This window comes from Pantherophis guttatus, chromosome 2, assembly GCF_059756535.1.
Source record: "Pantherophis guttatus breed Tessera chromosome 2, ASM5975653v1, whole genome shotgun sequence".
In the NCBI taxonomy this organism is placed as follows: domain Eukaryota; kingdom Metazoa; phylum Chordata; class Lepidosauria; order Squamata; family Colubridae; genus Pantherophis; species Pantherophis guttatus.
In genome coordinates this window covers 103,216,254-103,236,140 of record NC_142064.1, presented here as the reverse complement: position 1 = coordinate 103,236,140, position 19,887 = coordinate 103,216,254, and the positions used below count along the sequence as shown (strand labels likewise).

Below are 19,887 nucleotides of genomic sequence, written 5' to 3'. Positions count from 1 at the left end.
GCGCGCATGCGGAGTAGGCACCAAACGTACACTTCACGTGGAAAAAGGAGCTGTTTGAAGGTTGTTATTATTATTATTATTATTATTATTATTATTATTATTATTATTATTATTATTATTATTTATTAGATTTCTATACCGCCCTACTCCTGAAGGACTCAGGGTGGTGCACAGCCAAACAATAAAAACACATACAATACAAAATTTAAAAATAGAATAAAATCAAATTAAATAATTTTGGCCCTGACAAATTTAAAACCCCAAACTTTTAAAACCAATTTAAAACTGAATATATAAAATACTAAAAGATATTTAAAATTTTTAATTAGAACAGTGAGAGGAGGAACAGCTGTGCCACGTGATTTAGATTTGCTAGAAAGCAGGATTTCCTGCTTTCTAGCAATTTTATATCACGTGGCACAGCTGATCATCGGAAATACCAGTTCAGACCAACTGGTAGCTTTTTTTTAACTACCAGTTTGCTGAACCAGGGCGAACAGGTAGGATTTCACCACTGGTTGGGGTATAATTATAAACTATGATTTGTTACAAAAAAGTAATTAAGAGAATAGAATATACACACACAAAATTTAAGAATGAGCTAACCACTACTATAACAATCATATGGTTGTTATGACTGTTCTTTTTTGTATAAGTGCATAAACCTAGATAATTTAAATTATTTATGAATGAGTAAAGAGCCAATATTCAATAGCTGAAGGCTTCCATTTCACTAGAACAGGCTGGGCTGAATTTTTTCTTATGGTGAGGAGGTGGCTTTGGTGGGATTGTGAAAAGGTTTTCTGTTAAAAAAAAAATTCTCAAAAAATTCTCAAAAATTCTCAAAATACCATGCTTCAAACTCTGAAGTACTGTTTGAAAAAGATAGAAACCTGACTGAAAGTCCAATGGGCTTATTAGCCCAATTTCTGGACTAATGAGTCATGGTCTAATTATTGGATCTCCTGATGTTTCACCAGCAACTCTTGCTGACATCTTCAGAGGTGAAAGTGCTCATTGCCACTGAGTTGACACTGGGCATAAGTGATCCCACTTATTGAAAGTATTGCAAAACTTTCCAATGTTCGAACAAATAATCTGCACTCATGTTATTACCTAGTTTGGGTAATGAAATGTCTGCAAGAAAACAACCAAGCTGAGAGAGCACCAAGGACCCCTCATTTCAACCCTGAGCTACAAATATTCTCCTTTATTGATAACAAATAATGTTTCACATCTGAAACAGAAATTTCTGATTCAAGTTTGAAACATTCTACCCAAATAATTACATTTACATCAAATCCATCAAATTTCAGTAACCTGACCTTGGGGGTGGGGGGAAGCAAACAGTGTTGTGGGACAGAAGCCATGTGTTGCCTGCCTGCAGTGGTTTCCTATTTCACCCCATCTGGAACTGTAAAAAAGTCACAAAGAAAGAAGCACATTTCTCACCATAACCAGCTTGAGAAGGTCTGCAGCATTTTTCTTTTCCTGTTCCGTTCTTGGTTCTTTAATCATCCTTTCTTGCATCTCATCTTCTTGCTTAATGATTTTGTCAATATATTCCTAACAATGAGACAAATAAGGCATGCTACTTAACTATTTTATATATAATTTAAAATGTAAAATGTATCAAGTTGATAATAACTTTATGAAGCGAAATGTCATATATTTGTTATATCTAAAGTAGTATTTTTATTCATAGTCCTGAAGCATGTTCCTCGTGCCAGATCTATTTGGGTGAGCAGAGACAATCAATATGATCTTTTGTACATTGATCACCTCTCTTTTTATGCCTTCCATTCTTCTTGTTTTTCTTCAAATTTTATGTCTCACTTGCTCTCAACTACATTAAAACAGTCTTTTTGACAATTGTTGTCAAAATTGTTTGGGTAGAAATTCACAAGGCATTTTAGTTTTGAATACCTTTTAAATAAAAATTTTGTATTTCTGCATCCTTCCAGAATAATCTGAGTATGCTTGATTTTTAAGGTGGACCAATACATCCAGTCATAAGCACACATTCTATTCTGCTTATAGAAGAAATAAATGGATAAGGAAACAAAGAAATTATGTTGGGTTTTTGGAATATTAACACAAACTGTTATCCATGCCTAAATCTTACTATCTGTCCCAAATATACGCTCATTTCTGTTCTGGTACTTCAGCAAATCCCGCCTATCTTCTATTTGCCCTACTGTCACACATCGAAGCTGTTTCTGCCTTCCTTCCGACCATTCCAGCCCTTTCATGTACCTAATGGTTTAAATATCTTTTCAGTAGTTTCTTCCTTTACTCAAAAAAAGCAAATCATATTTTACATGAGTCACCTATTTGTATATTGGCAGACTTCACTTTACCTTGACAGAAGATTGCAATTTGTGTCTTAATACATCACTGACTGGCTCATACTGGATTAGTCGACGAATTTGGAGCACATTTGGACATTTTTTTATAGGTGCAGGAGAAACTGCTAATTCCTTGAACTCAATGCATAGGCCTTTCCAAGCATGCATTCCAAATGGAGGGCCAGGAGTCTTTCTCTGAATCCAGATGACAAAGGAAAAAGGAGATGGGTGCTTATTATGTAATTCTATTGAACTTTCTTCTACATAACAGCATATGATCAAATCAAATGTCAGCCAGAGACAGGAATGCTTACTATTTACAGAACAGGAATTATATTTCAATGTAAGTAAATTTAGAAAACTGAAATTACAACCAGTCCTCACCTACTGCAATAGTGGAATTGGCAAATTTATTGTTAAGCGGCAGAGTAATTATGCATGATGTCATGTGACTACACCAATGGCAATTCCAGTAGTGATGGTTAAGTGAAGCACCACAGGTTGTAAATTGCAATGCCATGTGACTTCTTGCAGGCTTTCCCACTGACTTTATTTATTTATTTATTATTTATTTATTAATCAAATTTCTATACCGCCCTACTCCCGAAGGACTCAGGGCGGTGAACAGCCAAGATAAACTACAGATAATACAAATATTAAAAATCCCTTAAAATTATTAAATATTTTGGCCGAAACACAGATTAAAACACCCAATTTATAAAATCACGAATTAAAAATTTAAAAGAGGAGAGTTAGGCCAGGCCAGCCTGCTGAAATAGAAAAGTTTTGAGAGCACTTTGCTTGATGGAAGCTGGCTGTTAAGGTTGCAAATGATGATCAATAGTGATAGCACTTTGGCCAATAGCAATAGCGCTCATGTGACAAGGACTGGTTGTAATTCTCTATTTTCAGCATCACTGCAAGTTTGAACAGTCAGTAAACTGTAAACAGTAAACCAGTGGTTGGTATGCAAGGACAACCTGTACTGCTTTTGAGACCAAGGTTGTTACATGATGTTGTAATCACGAGTAGATTAAAATGTGTTTTATATGTAGCTCAAATTAACAATATAAACAACGGTTCTTGGAAGATAAATAAAGAATCAGACACCACTAGTAAGAAGGACTACACTCTTCTGGTTTTCTTCTTTCAGTCATATATGCAATTGCATTACTACTGGACGAAAGAATACTACAAGAAATCACTGCATATTCCTATGATTTTTTTCTTTGTTCTTGTAAATTAGAATGTGATTAAAATTCTGAGTTTGTCAGAAACTAAACCTTTGTTTATTTCACTTATTAAGCTTCTTAGCCAACCAGATGCCAATGAAATTGGCAGAAGCGTCCATGGGTACGGTGACAATCTACAAGACAATAGAATGGGATGTGATAGTACAATCCTCATCCTTTTTGTGCATGCATGTGATGTCAACATATACACAAAAGGTGAAAAGCTCAGATTAAAAAATCATACTCGCTATCGTGCAGATTTTGACATAAACACATTCCTACAGATGCAGCTGGAAACAGGGCTTGAAAGACAAAAAGTGAAAAGAAAATGTAGTGTCACTTAAAAAATCAAAAGTGTCTTATTATAGTTGGATATTAAAAGAAACAGATGTGAAAACTATCTACCTCAACAGGAGGAAAATTTTCCCAATCTCTGGACTGGAGATTATAAGGAACAATGGTGTCAGAGTCTTTTTTCATTATCCATTGAGATACTTCAGTCAAAGGGCAAAGAACAGTAATGCTTAGGACTCCTGTTTTGAAAGATGAGAGAAAATTTGGGAATACAAGAATATACAGATAGCTGCTTGTACTGTGGAATATTTATATAAGACTACTTCTCCTTATTAATAGAAATAAATAAGTTTTAAAATCAAGGTCAACATGGGCTCCCAGTTCAGAAACTCTAATGGCTTTTCACTACCACTCCACCCTTTTCAAGCCTTAAAAAATACATAGTATGGAAAATAATAGTTGTAAACTAGATTTTAATACTATCTGATATTAAAACTACTTGGACAGTAGTCTGTGCTCCAAATTGCAGATGGTACAAAAATATTTTTATTTTTCTAAACATTCCCTAAAACAAATAGAAGGCCCATAGAAGAGTGTCAGGTATCCATAATTACATCTCAGAAATTTTTCAAAATACTCATACAACCACAGTAACCGCACCATATATTTCTGTGATATTAAAAACAATATTTGAAAATAATGTAACATAAAGGTGAAGGATTAAGAAGTCTCGCTAAATCTATTTTCAGTCCCAAAGAGTTCAACTTAAACATGGAAATGTTACTGTCAAGCATGGAAATCAGAAAACCCAGGCAGTTCAAATGAATATAAGGATTTATTGCAAGCTCTCAACAAGAATCTGAACTATTAACTGTCAAAGTAAAGAGTAAATGAAATTCAAGATGGACTGGACTTAGATCTCTTGTGAGCACAAAGAGACTCAAAACTGATGGCATGTTAGACTCCTCCCTCGGGCTCAGGCTGGTCATCTCCTATAGTTGCACTAAGTATTGCCATAGTAATATACACTGTATAGCAGTGATGGCAAACCTTTTTGGCACCGAGTGCCAAAAGGTCACGTGGAAATGTCATGTGCACGTGTGTGCTCGTTGGGACCGCGCTCCAGAAAAGCCAAACTTCCGAGTTCTAGCTTGCATGCATGGCTGAAAATCAGCTGGCTGGCACGCATACGCAGGCCGGTTTTTGGCACTGCCACGTGCGCAAAGAACAGATGATTGTTGCGTGAGCATGCATGTCAGAAACCTGGAAGACAAACAGGCAAGGCAGTGTGTGCCGAGCGACATGGCTTCATGTGCCACTTTGGGCACACGTGCCATAAGTTCGCCATCACAGCTGTATAGCAAATTGGAACATTTAATAAAAATGCTAAAAGTAATTTTGAAACTACACATTAATTGTTCTTAAATGCATATATACATTTACAACAAAACTGCATCTGTCTCTAATCAGAGGAACCCTGCTTTAAGGTTTGCTTATTAACATGCAAAAATCAAATTCTGAAGTAAGGATCAGAGAAACAAGAGACATCTCTGTGAAATGGTGCATTCCTACCTGGGCATTCTTGTATTGCCTCCCGAAGAACAGTTATAGTGGGGTGACCATATGCCATTGCCAGATATTCTTCTGTATCTTTGGTGCGGAGGAGTTCAGTTCCTGAGCCATCCGCATGGACAATGAAGAATCTAGATCATCAGTCCCACAAATGAGATCAATTCAATTATGCAAAGCAAATTAAAAAAATTATTCAATAAAAATTATTTGACAAATACAATTAAGCAATATTTATGCACAACATACCTGGGTGCATGTTCCCCATATATCACAGGAGTCTGAATTTCTGTGGGTTCAGTTACTTTGCTCTCAATATCAACGGTGGGAATGAATGTAGAGGTGCTACCATCAGCCATGACCTGCAAAAGAAAAGAAATACTTTTTCTTAATTATCCTTTCCCAAGTTCCTTCTGCATACTATCCAGAGGAGAAAGTTAATAAGAGTTAGAGAATGAGACAAAGCCCTAATCAGTCTATTTTGTGTCCGATGTGGAATTAGTTGCCAGGACCAGCTCACAAGTAGATTGGCAGAGAGATAAGTGGCTGTTGCTGAGTGGGGGAGGATGTAAAAAGTGGTTTCTTTCTAATGTTCCTCAATGCTAATAGATAATGCTAAAATTATTTTAAAAAAAGAAAGAAAATAAAGCTGCCACTGCAGAGTACAATATATCAGTTCTGAAATTTCTGGAATGAGATTATCTCAAGTAATTTTGGCCTGGGTATATTAATTGTCTATATTTCAGACTTGTAAATTGATGAAATATCAATTATGGCCTAGGGGAAATGAATTTTGGATTATACAGGAGCAAAGTGTGTCCTTAAGAAAAAAATATTCACTTGTATGATATTCAAGTTAAGCATTTTTAAATATATCACAATTTATACTTAATCCATTAAGAATTTTTAAAACAAATTACATAGAAAAAAGCATTAAATAATTTGAACATTAATATTTCTATTTTACCTTGAAAATATTTCCTGTGAGGTCTGTCATCTCACAAACAATCTTGGAATTGTGTTTCATAATGTATTTCCCTACATGCTGGTTCTCATCACTGGAAATCAGTACACTATCTTTTTTTTCAAACACCTCTGGCGTGTAAACTGCTGAGTAATTTTCGTCGATGAAGAGGGAACCTTTGTTTATGGGTAAAATCTACCACAATAAAGGAAGACATTCAGAAAACATAACTTGGTCTTTAATGCTTCAGAGGTCTTTAATATTTGTAACTAGTGAGCACATTTGCAATTTACAGAATAACAGAAAAACAGAATAACCGAGTTGGAAGGGACCTTGGAAGTCTTCTAGTCCAACTCCCTGCTCAAGTAGGAAACCCTATAACATTTCAGACAAGTGGCTGTCTAGTCACTTCTTAAAAGCCTCCAGCAATAAAGTACCCACAACTTCTGTTGGCAAGACATGATTAATTATTCTGTCAGTAAATTTTTCCTTAGTTGTAGGTTGTTTCTCTTCTTGATTCGTTTCCATCCATTGTATCTTGTCCTGCCTTCAGGTGCTTTGGAGAACAGCTTGGCTCACTCTTACTTGTGGTAGCCCCTCATATTGGAACACTGCTATCATATCATCCCTAGTCCTTCTTTTTATTAAACTAGACATACCCAAATTCTGCAACAGTTCTTCATTTGTTTTAGCTTCCAGTCCCCTAATCATCTTTGTTGCTCTTCTCTGCACTCTTTCTAAAGTGCATAAAATTCAAAAGAATATTATGGATGTGTGATAGAACTATTACCATGATGTGCGCCCTTAGTCCCAAAATATCATTTTTTTAAAAAGGCCACTAATAAGCCTAAAGGAAATATAAGGAATTTGTTAGTTTATGGATAACAGGATTATGGCAACTGAGTTTTACCATGCAAAACTACTAGTTTGTACTTACTTTTATGCATCTGCTTCAAATGTATGAGGTTCAGAAAAAAATAATGTCATCAAGATATTGAGTACCAAATAAAAAAATATCTAGTTCACAGCAGACAACTGGTGAAACTCAGAGAAAGATTCACCATATTACACAAGATTAAGAAAACAAAACATACACCAGGTCAAAATAAAACCACTGGCAAAACATACACTATACCAAAAACATGCAAGTCAGCTAAAATGAAAACAAGGAAAAACTTCTATATAAATACACTAAACAGATACAATATAAATATCCAGTAGATATTCCTTCTAGCTGTCTTAAAAGCATTCTTGCAAATAAAGACTGTGTTGGAAGCTACCGTACCTCCTCCTAGTATGGCATTTACAAAGAAATCTAGTATTATAAGAGGAGTGTATCTATAAGGCACTATAGGAAGCCTGCCTGCAATCAGGAGTAATCACTTATTTGGCATAATTCTCACTCTTTGTCTGTGTATGTGCTTGATTCTAGAGTAATCATTTCACCAGCTGTATATTAATTGCTTTGCATAGCAATGGTTAGTTTGAGTCACTTAAATTGGAAGCAGTGAAACAACTAGAACACTGGAGTTTGAACCTCAACAGATCTTAATTTCCAACTAACCTGGTATGTTCCTTGTGGCTTGGATATAACTGAAGTGCCATCAGCAAAAATGGCACAACAAGTGCTGTCCTCTGAGTTTGTTAGGACTGTTGCAAAGTGTGGGTTTTCGATACGCATGCATTTCACCTTCCTTGTGATGGTTTGAGGGTAACTTTCTATGAAAGAAAAGCCAACTCATGTTAAAAAAGCATTTATATTGAACAATGTATGTTTGTGGAAGAAGACAAAAGTTTTCTCTCAAAAACAGGCTAATTTAATCTTATTCCTTTTTGGACTATAATCCAAATGATCAAGAATTATTGGAGTTATACTCCATCGTTTGGAGAGAAATATTGTGATGAAATAATGCTTTTGGAGAACTTCTCATTTGTTCAACTTGTTAACGATGGGAACAGGAGCATGGAGGAGGTGCAGCCTGAGTGCCTTGTTAACGATGAGAACAGGAAATGGCCGAGGAAGTAGCCTGAGCATGGTGGAGAGGCTGCTGCAGGGCCTGTGAGGGTGGGCAGATGGCTGGGGAGATATGGAGTGTGCAGTTTTAAAAAATAGAAATAGGCAATCACCAAATATTATGATTGCTTGGGATAGTTTTAAAACATATATTTAGAACTTTTGTTATCCATTCTACAAATATATTCCTACCACCACTGGGAGAACTTAGATCTCGGAACAGAGAAAATATTAAAGATGGTTTTTTGAAAAGGATGCTAATAAAGATGCTATTGTAAATTTTCACCTTGATTTTATGATTATAAAAACACAGAAGCCTCTCCCAGTACCCTGTTAACATAACATAAATGTTTCATTGAGAAAGATTTTAACATCCCTTCATCTGTAGACCATGCCCCCACATATCTTGAACGAAGATTTTGTAAGCTCCCTGTGGAACAACACCTCCATCCTTGTAGTGCTGGCCAAGTGGAGGACATTATCTATTATATTTTCCATTGCCTTATTTACAATGAAATCAGGGTCAAATGGTAAATGAACTCAAGGGCCCTGACCTTGAAAAACTGAATTATCTCCTTGTAGATGTGTTTCCAACTGTCAGCAAACAAGTGGCTACTTTTGCTAAACTGTCATTTAAATTTAGAAATAAATATTTAAGTTCTTAGTTGTAACTTTGGCTTTATTGTATTGTAACCTTTTTACATCTAATACTTGTGTTACTCTATTGTATAGTTTTATTGTTTTATTGTTATTTTATTGTATTTTATGGCATTCCTATGTTATGATCTATGGTTACAACAATCTTTCTTATATACTTACTTAATATATTTAGGATTGGATTATTGAATATGCAATATGAAAAAAATAATAATCAGAATTCCCTGAACTTTAATATACATTATTTGGACCTGCACTTTGGTTGTCTCTTTCTTGTTTAATATTTGTATTTTTATCCATAAGGTATTGAGAAAAGAACTACGTTTTAAATATATGAACCTCATGTGCAATCATATTTGTAAATTATTTGGAATTTGTCAATTTATGAGAAATCATGGGTATATCAAGTTTGAGCATTGTGGAGAATACATAAAGTATGAATAAAAAAACTAGAACACCATATAAAAAATTCCAAATTGAAGAAGTGTATTTATTTTCATCTTTCATGTGGTTTTTTATAGATGCAAAATGGAAAGTGTTAAATGTGATTCCATGTGGTAAAGGTTTAATCTGCTGTTCAAAATATGGCATAGTATTTTATTGTTTTATAGTAATTTTTGTTTCTCTATGTTTTTCCTTTATTTGATTCTGTATTTATAGCAGCAAAACAATATTTAACAAAGTTAAAAAGAATAATATAAACCATGCCTGATTAACTGGTTCCTGCAACTGATCTTGACAATGGAATAAAAATCATCTCTGTGTGTGTGTGTGCGCGCGCATGATATAATGTGCATAAATTCTTTAATCTGATGCAAGTATTACAATGCATGTGGTGAACAGACCAAAAGCCAATCTTTCACACAGACAAATAAGTATGTAAAATAGCTTATTGTACTTTGAATTCCCTGATTTGAAAAATAAGTTTTTGAACAAATAAGTAAATACTTGAAGTTTTTCTCCAATTTGAATTTTAATCTTACTGAAATACTTCCTTTCTTACCTCCCAGCCACATACTCAGGTACTTGTGAGGTGCTACAGGAGAAGACATTTAATATTTTTTTAAAATTAGGAAAAAAAAGAGTTCCCAAATTAATAACTGCCAGCCTTAATAATAAATGAAACAGGAAGTTTTTTGTCCACCATTAGGTTCTGCATGTTGCAAATAAATTGGAGAATTTGATCATCATAAATATTTGGCAAAAGCATAGTACGAAGAAAGCAGCTATGAAGAACATTAATAGCTATAGCTCTCAATGTGATTTATTTATGCACGACATCTGCAAGAATAAGTGAAAAGCCAGGAATTGTTCTTGTTGACTAATCTTATATATAGCCTCAATTTTAGATGAAGAATCTACCGGTATATAAAGAAATGAATTAACTGCACTTAATCACTGAAAAGTGATTAAACTCATATTTTTAGAAATATAATAATTAGAAATTAAAGCCACAAGTATTTGAAATTATCAACCACCTCTCTTACATTAACATATTACTATCTAGCAAGGATACCTGCTTCTTCACTGTCATTAGGAGAAACAATTTCCACACAGTCCTGGAAGAGGGTGCTTATTCTGGTGCCATCAGCATGATCTACTATTCGGGATCCATCTGGTTTCTCCACTATTAATACTTTATCTTCTCTCATTACCATTACCTAGAATATCACATTATTAATGAAGTGTCACAAATGGATTAAGTGCTCAGCAAACATGTCAGAATGTTTAAATACAAACATTGGAAATGTAGATTTGATCTTTTAAATTCTGAAAATGGATTGTATCACTTATAAAGGCATCAGAATACTGAACTTATAAACAAAACAGTACCGTTCCATTAACTGGATCAGTGGCCTGGTAAGACAAGAGTGGTTTCAGGTCAAGCTTTTCGATTCCCTTGGTACCTATCTGAATGCCTAATGGGGTAGTCGTTATCCAGGTGCCAGCAAAGGCATCAGTAGATTGTTCAGGTTCAGGCAGATGTTCTTCAGCAATTGTTTCAATAGCTTCATTTTTTCCTGAAAGCAGACCTTTAGTATTTTTTCCTAGAAAATCAGAAGAAAATGTGATTTATTCATACACTGGGATAACATTCTAAATATTTCATTACGTAAAGGACAGCTAAAGTGCTAGCATGTATTTTTCCAATTAACCATCTAACCACAAAACATGAGCATTGGAAGACTTATCCCTTTCATTGCTACTCTTTGATTGTCAAAAGACAGAACTGTTTTTCATTAAACCTACCTACTCCTAAAGACAAGGATACAGACACAGAAATTGTTTGTAAGAAAATCATAACCAGAGATTTTCAGCTCCATGGAATCCTATGGCTCCATGATAGATCAAGAGCAAAATAATAATAATAATTTTCCACAGACAATTTAGATTCTGATCTCGAAATCTTTGACTTCCAGACTCAAGACTCAGGACTTTTAAGAAGAGATTTGTTTCCAAGGATTCTTGAGGGATCTGGGATTTTTTTTAGCCTTTCAGTTGTCAGCCTATTTCTTTGGAGAGGAATAGTATTGGGTAAATGCATTTTACAGCTGTTTGAGAATATGTGACATTATTTTTATAGAGGCACAAATATTGAACATGATTCTTTGCATTATGGATTGAACAGCTTATCCTAGAGAACAATGTGATATAATATATTACATAAAGTACTATAATTATCCAGCATTATATTATTTTACCCGATAACATTTATTTGTTTGTTTGTTTGACTTCTTCAGCTTCAGTCCTGGATTATATGACTTACTGCTTTTTTTGGTGTTTGTCTCCAGAGTGGGTGTGATCTCTGTATGAGGTGTGCTGGGTGGAGGTGGAGGTGGGATCACAGGGCCAGAATCAGGACTCCTAATCACTGTGCCATCAGCAAAGAGTATCTTAAAACAGCAAAGCAAAATGTGACGTTGATCAGCTACAAAGATATGCAGTATAGCAGATATAGTACTATGTTCAGATAAAAAAATGACCAAAACATGTAAAAAACTCAAAAAGTTTTATATTTGGATTAAACATTTCTACAGACTTATATTTACATTTGTATAAAACAGTTCTATAGATTTCATCTATAGGTCCCTTCCAATTCTGTTATTCTGTTAAATCTCTACTCAATAATTAAACTTCCTCAGTGGCCACATTTCATACTGAAAAATGACTGAAACCATTTGGAAACATTAGCAAAGCTAATGTTTCGCTTCTCCATGTGCATCTAAGCCAAGAGAAAAATAATTATTAATACAGAAAAAAAAACATACCATACAGGGATTTATATTCACACATAGATAATACCTTATCATTATTTGAGGCGAAGTCTATTTAATTAAGGTTTTATGATTCAATCAGGATTGAATTCAGTAACAAAAAGTGAATTTACATTCAACGCTAAATGAATATACCTGAGTGGATCCATCGATCATGTACTTTACAACAGTCCCTTGTCGTGTTATTACTCTGGATACTTCTTGCTCTATTGGTTTCTTCACTGTTTTGTGAAGTTGCAACTGTTTTACTTTTTGTGGATAACTCTGCCTAATAAATATTTCAAAAGGAGATTCCTTGTCCATATTGTTATCCTCTGTTTCCATCTCAGCCTTGCTGGCAGTCTCATTCCTCATGGTGAGATCTGCTCCAGAGTCAACACTGGCTTTGGCATTCATTGTCTTGTCTCCACTGTCTTTAGCTAGGGGTTCATGGGGCTGAGCCTGCTTTTCTTTGCTGTCCTCTGTTTTGATTTCTTCCAGCTTGCTTTCACCTGATTTAGTTTCATCTGTTTTGCTTTCTTCATCATCGTTCTTGTCTTTCTCTCCTTTTTCCTCACCTTTTAGATATCAAAAGAATTTTGTTAGTCAGTTAAAATGATTACAGTAACAGAAGTATATGGAAACTTATGGGCTTACCAATGTTACAAAATGTTAAATCCAGTAAGTACGATACAAATACTGACCCAAATGTATGCTTATACCTCATGGTATGAAAGGTCAGTCAGAAAGGAAAGGCAGTAATTCCAATTTTTAAATGTACACTACAAATGCTCTATTCATATCTATTTTAATCCTGCAAATTAATATTTTTACCATTAGTACCATTAGCTCTACTTGTTACCACAAATTTAACAGAATGCCACCACAGTAAAATCAAACTCAAGTCTTTTCAGCAATTAAATGGATATAACATTTTTTAATTGCAGGGAAAACCGTCCCAGGCCAGAATTCTATCTGATTTAGAAGATAAAATGTGAATTTTTCCTGATTCAGATATCCTTAGATATAAATTCATTCTAGCTGAATTGGGGTACTTTCCCATTCAGAGCTTTAGTAGAAAATATGTCACCATCTCCACATAGTTGAACTAAAAATCTGAGTAGATACCGGTTCATCATAAGTTTACTATATTTCCTGCTTGTTTTCAGTTTGCTTACCAAAGGATATTTTAGTCACTAAAACTAATATTGCTTTTTGCGTGGACTAAAAAGCTTCAAGAAGTAATATAAGAGCTTTCATTACCTAACCCTGATGGAACATTAACAGCACAATTGTTTTTGTAAAAAAATGTTTATTCAACCAACCTGAAAATTTTTGACCAATAAAGGTAAGTACCAATCCATTGGGAGAAGACACATTCAAAGTATTGAAAACATGGGTTTCAGGAACAGCTTTGGTTTGGATTGGCTCATTTCTTTCCATCTATAGTATGCAAAAAAAGAAAAAAATGCTAATGTATTTAAAAGCATTTACAAACATTTCAGCTCTCCACAGTGGTTAATAGCTTTAAAGATTAATAGAATAGCGCACCACTACATAAAATCTCTTTGAAAAGTTTTTGTCAAGTATTAATTTAATTTTAGTGTTAGCAAAGGCACTTAAATACTTTGAGAATAATTTTATTTATTTATTTATTTATTTGTTTAAATTTCTATACCGCCCTTCTCCAATGTAGGACTCAGGGCGGTGAACAGCCAAAGTAAAAACAAGACATACATACAAAACATACAAAATCTAAAATCTGTTTAAAATAATTAAATAATTTTGGCCGTAATTAAAACATTCCAATTTAAAATCCGTTTAAAATTTGACTCAAGCCAGCCCAGCTAGTTGAAATAAATGGGTTTTTAGGGCCCGACGAAAAATCCGGAGGTCTGTTATTGTACGTAGCTCTGGGGGGAGGTTGTTCCAGAGGGTGGGTGCCGCCACAGAGAAGGCTCTCCCCCTGGGGGTCGCCAGCCGACATTGTCTGGCGGACGGCACCCTGAGGAGGCCCACTCTGTGGGAGCGTACTGGCCGGTGGGAGGCTATTGGTGGCAGAAGGCGGTCTCGTAAGTACCCCGGCCCTAAGCCATGGAGCGCTTTAAAGGTGGTCACCAACACCTTGAAGCGCACCCGGAAGACCACCGGGAGCCAGTGCAGCTCGCGCAGGAGAGGTGTCACGTGGGAGCGCCTCGTCGCCCCCAAAATCCCCCGCGCGGCCGCGTTCTGGACCAGCTGGAGCCTCCGGGTGCACCCCAGGGGGAGCCCCATGTAGAGAGCGTTGCAGTAGTCCAGGCGGGAAGTGACGAGTGCCTGAGTGACTGTGCGTAGGGAGTCCCGATCTAGAAAGGGGCGCAACTGGCGTATCAGGCGGACCTGATAAAAAGCCCCCCTGGCCACGGCCGCCAAATGATCTTCTAACGACAGCCGTGCGTCCAGGAGGACGCCCAAGTTACGAGTTCTATTGGTTCTGGATTCTGTGCTTGCCATAGTATCCTAAGTATTTTTTTATGTAATACATTTTTTAAAAAAAAATGTTTACTGTAACTTGATATGGTTGCTTGGCTGCAAAGCACAGACCATTTCCAGCTTACAACCACTGCAACATCCCCATGATCACGTGATTGACATTTGGATGCTTGACAACTGACTCATATTTATGACAGTTTCAGTGTCTTGGGATCACGTGATCACCATTCACGACCTTCTGACAAGTCAATGGAGAAACCAGATTCACTTAACAACCGGGCTAATTTAACAACTGCAGTGATTCATTTAACAAACGTGGCAAGAAAAGTCATAAAATGGGGCAAAACTCAACAAATTTCTCACTTAAAAACATAAATTTTGGGCTTAATTGTGATCATAGGTTGAGGACTATCTGTATGTAGGAAACATACCACAGTAATGGGGGACTTTTAACTACCTTGACATCAACTGGGAGACAAACTCTGCAACAAGTAGGAGATCAAACAGGCTCCTGACCAATCTAGCTAACAACTTCATCACCCAAAAGGTAAAGGAGGCAATTACAGGGACAGCTATACATTTACCAACAGAGAAGAAGTGATAGAGGGGATTGAAGTTGCAGGAATTTTAGGGGAGAGTGACCATGTCATATTAGAATTCAATATAAAACAGACACAACCAACAGAACATAATCAAACCAGCATCTTAGACTTTAAAAGAGCTGATTTTAACAAACTTAGGAAGGATCCCATGAATGAAAACCTTAAAGGGGAAATCAACTCAAGCTTGGAAAACTCAGAAAAATACAATTATGAAAGCCAGTCCAGTTCAATGCCATTAAAAAAGAAAACCAAGAAAAAGCCAGCATGGTTGCACAAGGAACTCTCAGAGCAACTAAGAGAAAAAAAGGATAAGTACAAAAAATGGAAAGAGGGATACTAGGAAAGCTAAGGCTTTCAATGAAGTAAGACTTGCAACAAAGATCAAAAACAATTTTTAAACAGTTTCTTTCAACTCATAAAAATGAAGAAAAAAGTCAGTGAAACAATAGCTTCATTAATGGGAGAAGATGGCAAAGAAGTAATGGGGAGTAGAAAGAAAGCAAAACTGCTTAATTCATACTTTGCATCTTTCTTCATGCAAAAAAACTCCACTACTTATTAAAAACAGAACTGTAGCTGACAGGTTAAGAATGCAAATTAAAATATGCAAAAATAAGGTAAGAGAACACCTGTCAGCTCTAGATGGATTCAAATCACCAGATCCTAATGACTGAGAATCTCTACAGACTTTTAGCTATACAATTTGGGATGAACACTATTTGAATGGTGTGGGAGTAGGAATGGATTTCCAGAGAAAAAAATTGCAGACTACAAGAACCATCAGCACTACTAGGGGGACACAGATAAACCTCCAAATGCTTCAAAGACCTCTAAAACAGGGATGTCAAACTCGTGTCATCATGGCTGCGTCACGTGACGTATCGGGACTTTTTTCCCTTTTGCTAAACTGGGCAGGGGCGGTGACACATCTGGCCCACAAGCCACGAGTTTGATACCCCTGTTCTAAAAGGATGCAAATGATCAGCTCTCTGTAAGAAATATAAATCCTTCCATTCCCCACTATTCTGTCACAGCTGAAGAAGCTTCTTGGATGGAAAGCAAAATATCTTCAAAGAAAAAGCAGAAAAGTCCGGTTGCCTCCTGAAAAAAGTACCTTTGGGACATATCTTTCAAAGTTCTTGGAACCCTGGAACACTACCTGAGGACTGGAAAAGAGTTGATGTAGTTCCCATCTTCAAAAAAAAAAAAAAAAAGGGGGGGGGGAGAAACAGATCCAGGAAATTACAGACCAATCAGCCTGACATCAATACCTGGGAAGATCTTGGAAAAGATAATCAAGCAACAAATCTGCAAACACCTAGAAGCAAACAAAGCTATAACCAGAAGACAACATGGTTTCATCAAAAACCAATCATGCCAAACAAATCTTATTTCATTCTTTGACAAAGTGACTAAATTAGTGGATCAGCGAAATGCTGTCAATATAGTATATTTAGATTTCAGTAAAGCATGTGCTAAAGTAGAACACAACCTACTTCTCGGCAAGCTAGAAAAATGTGAGATAGAGAGCATCATCACCAGATACGTTTGTAACTATTGATGAATCGTACTCAACATGTAATCCTGTTGAGGAACTATATCTACATGGAGAGAAGTAAGTAATGGGGTATTCCATTTTAGGCCCAGGACTCTTCAATATCTTCATAAATGAAGATATTCCCTAGATGAGGGAATAGAAGGGGAACCCATCAAATTTTCAGATGGCATTAAGTTGGCAGGAATAAGCAACACCCCAGAAGTCAAACTCAAAATCCAAAAAGATCTTGACAGACTTAACACTGGGCCCTATCTAACAAAATGAAATTCAACATAGATAAAAATAAGGTTACACACTTAGGCAAGAAAAACCAACTGTATAGCTACAGACTAGATGAAATTTGGCTTAATGCCAGTAACTGAGAGGCATCTTGGAGTTCTATTGGACAATCACTTAAATATGACTCAACTGTGTGCAGCAGCAGCAAAAAGGCCAATGCAATCCTAGGCTACATAAACAGAGAAATAGAATCAAGATGACATGATGTTCTAGTACTGATTTACAAAGCCTTGGTAAGACCACACTTGGAAGACTGCATCCAGTTCGGGTCCACCACAATATAAAAAAGATGTTGAGATTATGGAAAAAGTGCAAAGAAGGGTGACAAAGATGATTAGGGCACTGGAAACATAAGACAAACGATTGCAGGAATTGGGCTGTTTAGTCTAGTGAAAAGAAGGACTAGGGGAGACTTGATAGCAGTGTTTCAATATTTGAGGGGCTGCCACAAAGAAGAGGAGGGTCAAACTATTTTCCAAACCACCAAAAGGCAAGACAAGAAACAATGGATGGAAACTAACCAAGGAGAGAAGCAATTTAAAACTAAGGAGAAATTTTCTAACAGTGAGAGCAATCAACCAATGGAATAGCTTGCCTTCAGACCTTGTGAGTGCTCCATCACTGGAGCCTGGACAACCATTTGTCTGAAATGATGTAGGGTCACCTGCTTCAGCAGGGGGTTGGACTAGACGTGCCTTCCAAGCCTGTTATTCTGTTCTATTTTCTACCTACACCTGCTTTGGGCAGGGGGTTGGACTAGAAGACTCCAAGCCCCTTTCCAGTCCTATGATTGTATTCTATGAAGTATATTCATACCTTTTTCTCTTCTTGCACTGGAGAGTCTTCAGGTGATACATTCATTGTCGTACGGGAACTCATTTTGGCAGATGGTAAGGATTTGGCTGATTTTTCTTTACCTGGCTTTGCCTTTCCTGTAGCAGGAACTGCAGCGGCAGAAAAAGCCGAGGAAAGAAAAGTCGAAGTGGGCAAGTTTACTGATGGGATAGCCAGAATAGTTGCCAAATAAGGATCCGTTTCCTCTGTAAGGGAAATGGGTTATTTTGATGAAACAGAATAAACATTACATACATCAAAAATGTGCAGCTACTTCTAGATCAAGAAATGTCCTTTGAGTGATATGCCAGGAGCTGTATTCCAAAATAGCAATAGATGAGCCAAGACAAAATCTACACTTGATTTCATTTCATTTACATTTAAATAAAATGGAATGAAATTACTATATGTAATAGCTCCCTAGGCAAGTATTTGAATTTGTTCACCTTTCATGTTAAAATTATAAATTGGTAACAACGTTTGTACCTTGGCAAACATGTTAGAAAAATGTTTTTAATCAGTTGAAAGGCAAACGACATTAGCTAAAGCCTTATAGTGATTCTGTGGTCTATGTTTATCTTATCAGTTATAATCTGGATGCATCTGTTTAACCCTGGACAGAAACCAGGATTGGCTTTTGTTTTGGGTTGTCTAAAGCAGTGGTCCCCAAAGATTTTGGCACCAGGAAGTGGTTTCACGGAAGACATTTTTCTTGAACTGGATAGGGGGGAGGGGGCATGCAATCTAAATCCCTCACATTTGCAGTTTACAGTAGGATTCACCCTCCTATGAGAATCTTATGCCTGATGATCTGAGATGGAAGCAGAGGTGGTGATGGGGAGCAGCTGCAAATACAGATGAAGCTTCACTCACTCACCTACTGCTCACCTCCAGCTGTGCAGCCTGGTTCCTAGCAGGCCACGGGGTTTGGGACCTCTGGTCTAAAGGGTTTGACGCCAAGAGCAGAGTTTCAGTGGAACTAACTCAGGAATGAACAGTAATTTAGATCTATCTGGATTACTCTTTATTTTTACAAGCTATCTGTGTAGGTTAGGCTGGGCTGCAAAAGAACAGGACTCATGAGAATTTGGAAAATCTTGCTCAATCAAATAGAGAAAGGATTCTGTTTCTCTTTAGCAGACATCTGAGATCAGCCACCAAACATTTCTCACAAAAAAACAGGATAGAAATACATAAACAACTTGTATTTGAATATGTCTTTTGACTCTCGTTTTTGCTTTGCTACAAATTTATTCATGAGAACAAATACAGAACAGAATTTTAAGAAATTCCCAGGAACTGTGTGGATTCTAAATAACACTTTTGAGAAGAAGCTAAAAATCCATTATGAGGTAATGCCTACTGTAAAAATTGTCTTTCAACATAGCATAGTATAGAACAAGTGTGACAAAGAATATATAAATATTTTCCTTTTCTCATGTTTTACCTTCTGCTTTTCCTGAAGCCCCATAACAACTAAAGGAAAGATGGATTTCATTTTCTAAGGTTGCAGAAAATGATCCAAATTTGCTCAGAGGTTTTCCTTGATTAATTGGTTTTTCTAAAATAAAGGAAAATGAATATTTATGTCTAAATATTTAACAAGTATTACAAATGTAGCTATTATTTCTTGATGAACTGGACACTGACTTTTGGTTCACTCACTGATAGTTCACAAAAAAAATATTAAATTACCATATTTTTTGGTCTATTAGACATACTTCCCCCCCAAAAGTGGGTGGAAATGTCTGTGCATCTTATAGAGCGAATGCTGATGAAGCCTCACCCACCCGCTGGCCCCCACCCTTCA

General features: G+C 36.3%; 1 protein-coding gene across 11 annotated transcripts in view; it reads right to left on the bottom strand.

Moving 5' to 3' along the window:
• Nucleotides 1-19,887, bottom strand: part of SPAG17 (sperm associated antigen 17) — a 112,093-nt gene that overhangs the window by 40,428 nt on the left and 51,778 nt on the right. For all 11 annotated transcript variants that reach the window (XR_015732750.1, XR_015732751.1, XR_015732752.1 and 8 more), the window contains 14 exons: nt 19,525-19,638; nt 18,060-18,283; nt 13,658-13,775; nt 12,489-12,910; nt 11,846-11,972; nt 10,912-11,126; nt 10,595-10,739; nt 7,972-8,126; nt 6,411-6,602; nt 5,693-5,805; nt 5,447-5,577; nt 3,986-4,113; nt 2,361-2,543; nt 1,453-1,566 (listed from right to left, as the gene is read on the bottom strand). Coding sequence is in view for 6 of the 11 variants with exons in the window: in XM_034411031.3 (XP_034266922.1) it covers nt 1,453-1,566; nt 2,361-2,543; nt 3,986-4,113; nt 5,447-5,577; nt 5,693-5,805; nt 6,411-6,602; nt 7,972-8,126; nt 10,595-10,739; nt 10,912-11,126; nt 11,846-11,972; nt 12,489-12,910; nt 13,658-13,775; nt 18,060-18,283; nt 19,525-19,638 (2,381 nt within the window). In the remaining 5 variants the exon portion in view is untranslated. The remainder of the gene's footprint in view (nt 1-1,452; nt 1,567-2,360; nt 2,544-3,985; nt 4,114-5,446; nt 5,578-5,692; nt 5,806-6,410; nt 6,603-7,971; nt 8,127-10,594; nt 10,740-10,911; nt 11,127-11,845; nt 11,973-12,488; nt 12,911-13,657; nt 13,776-18,059; nt 18,284-19,524; nt 19,639-19,887) is intronic.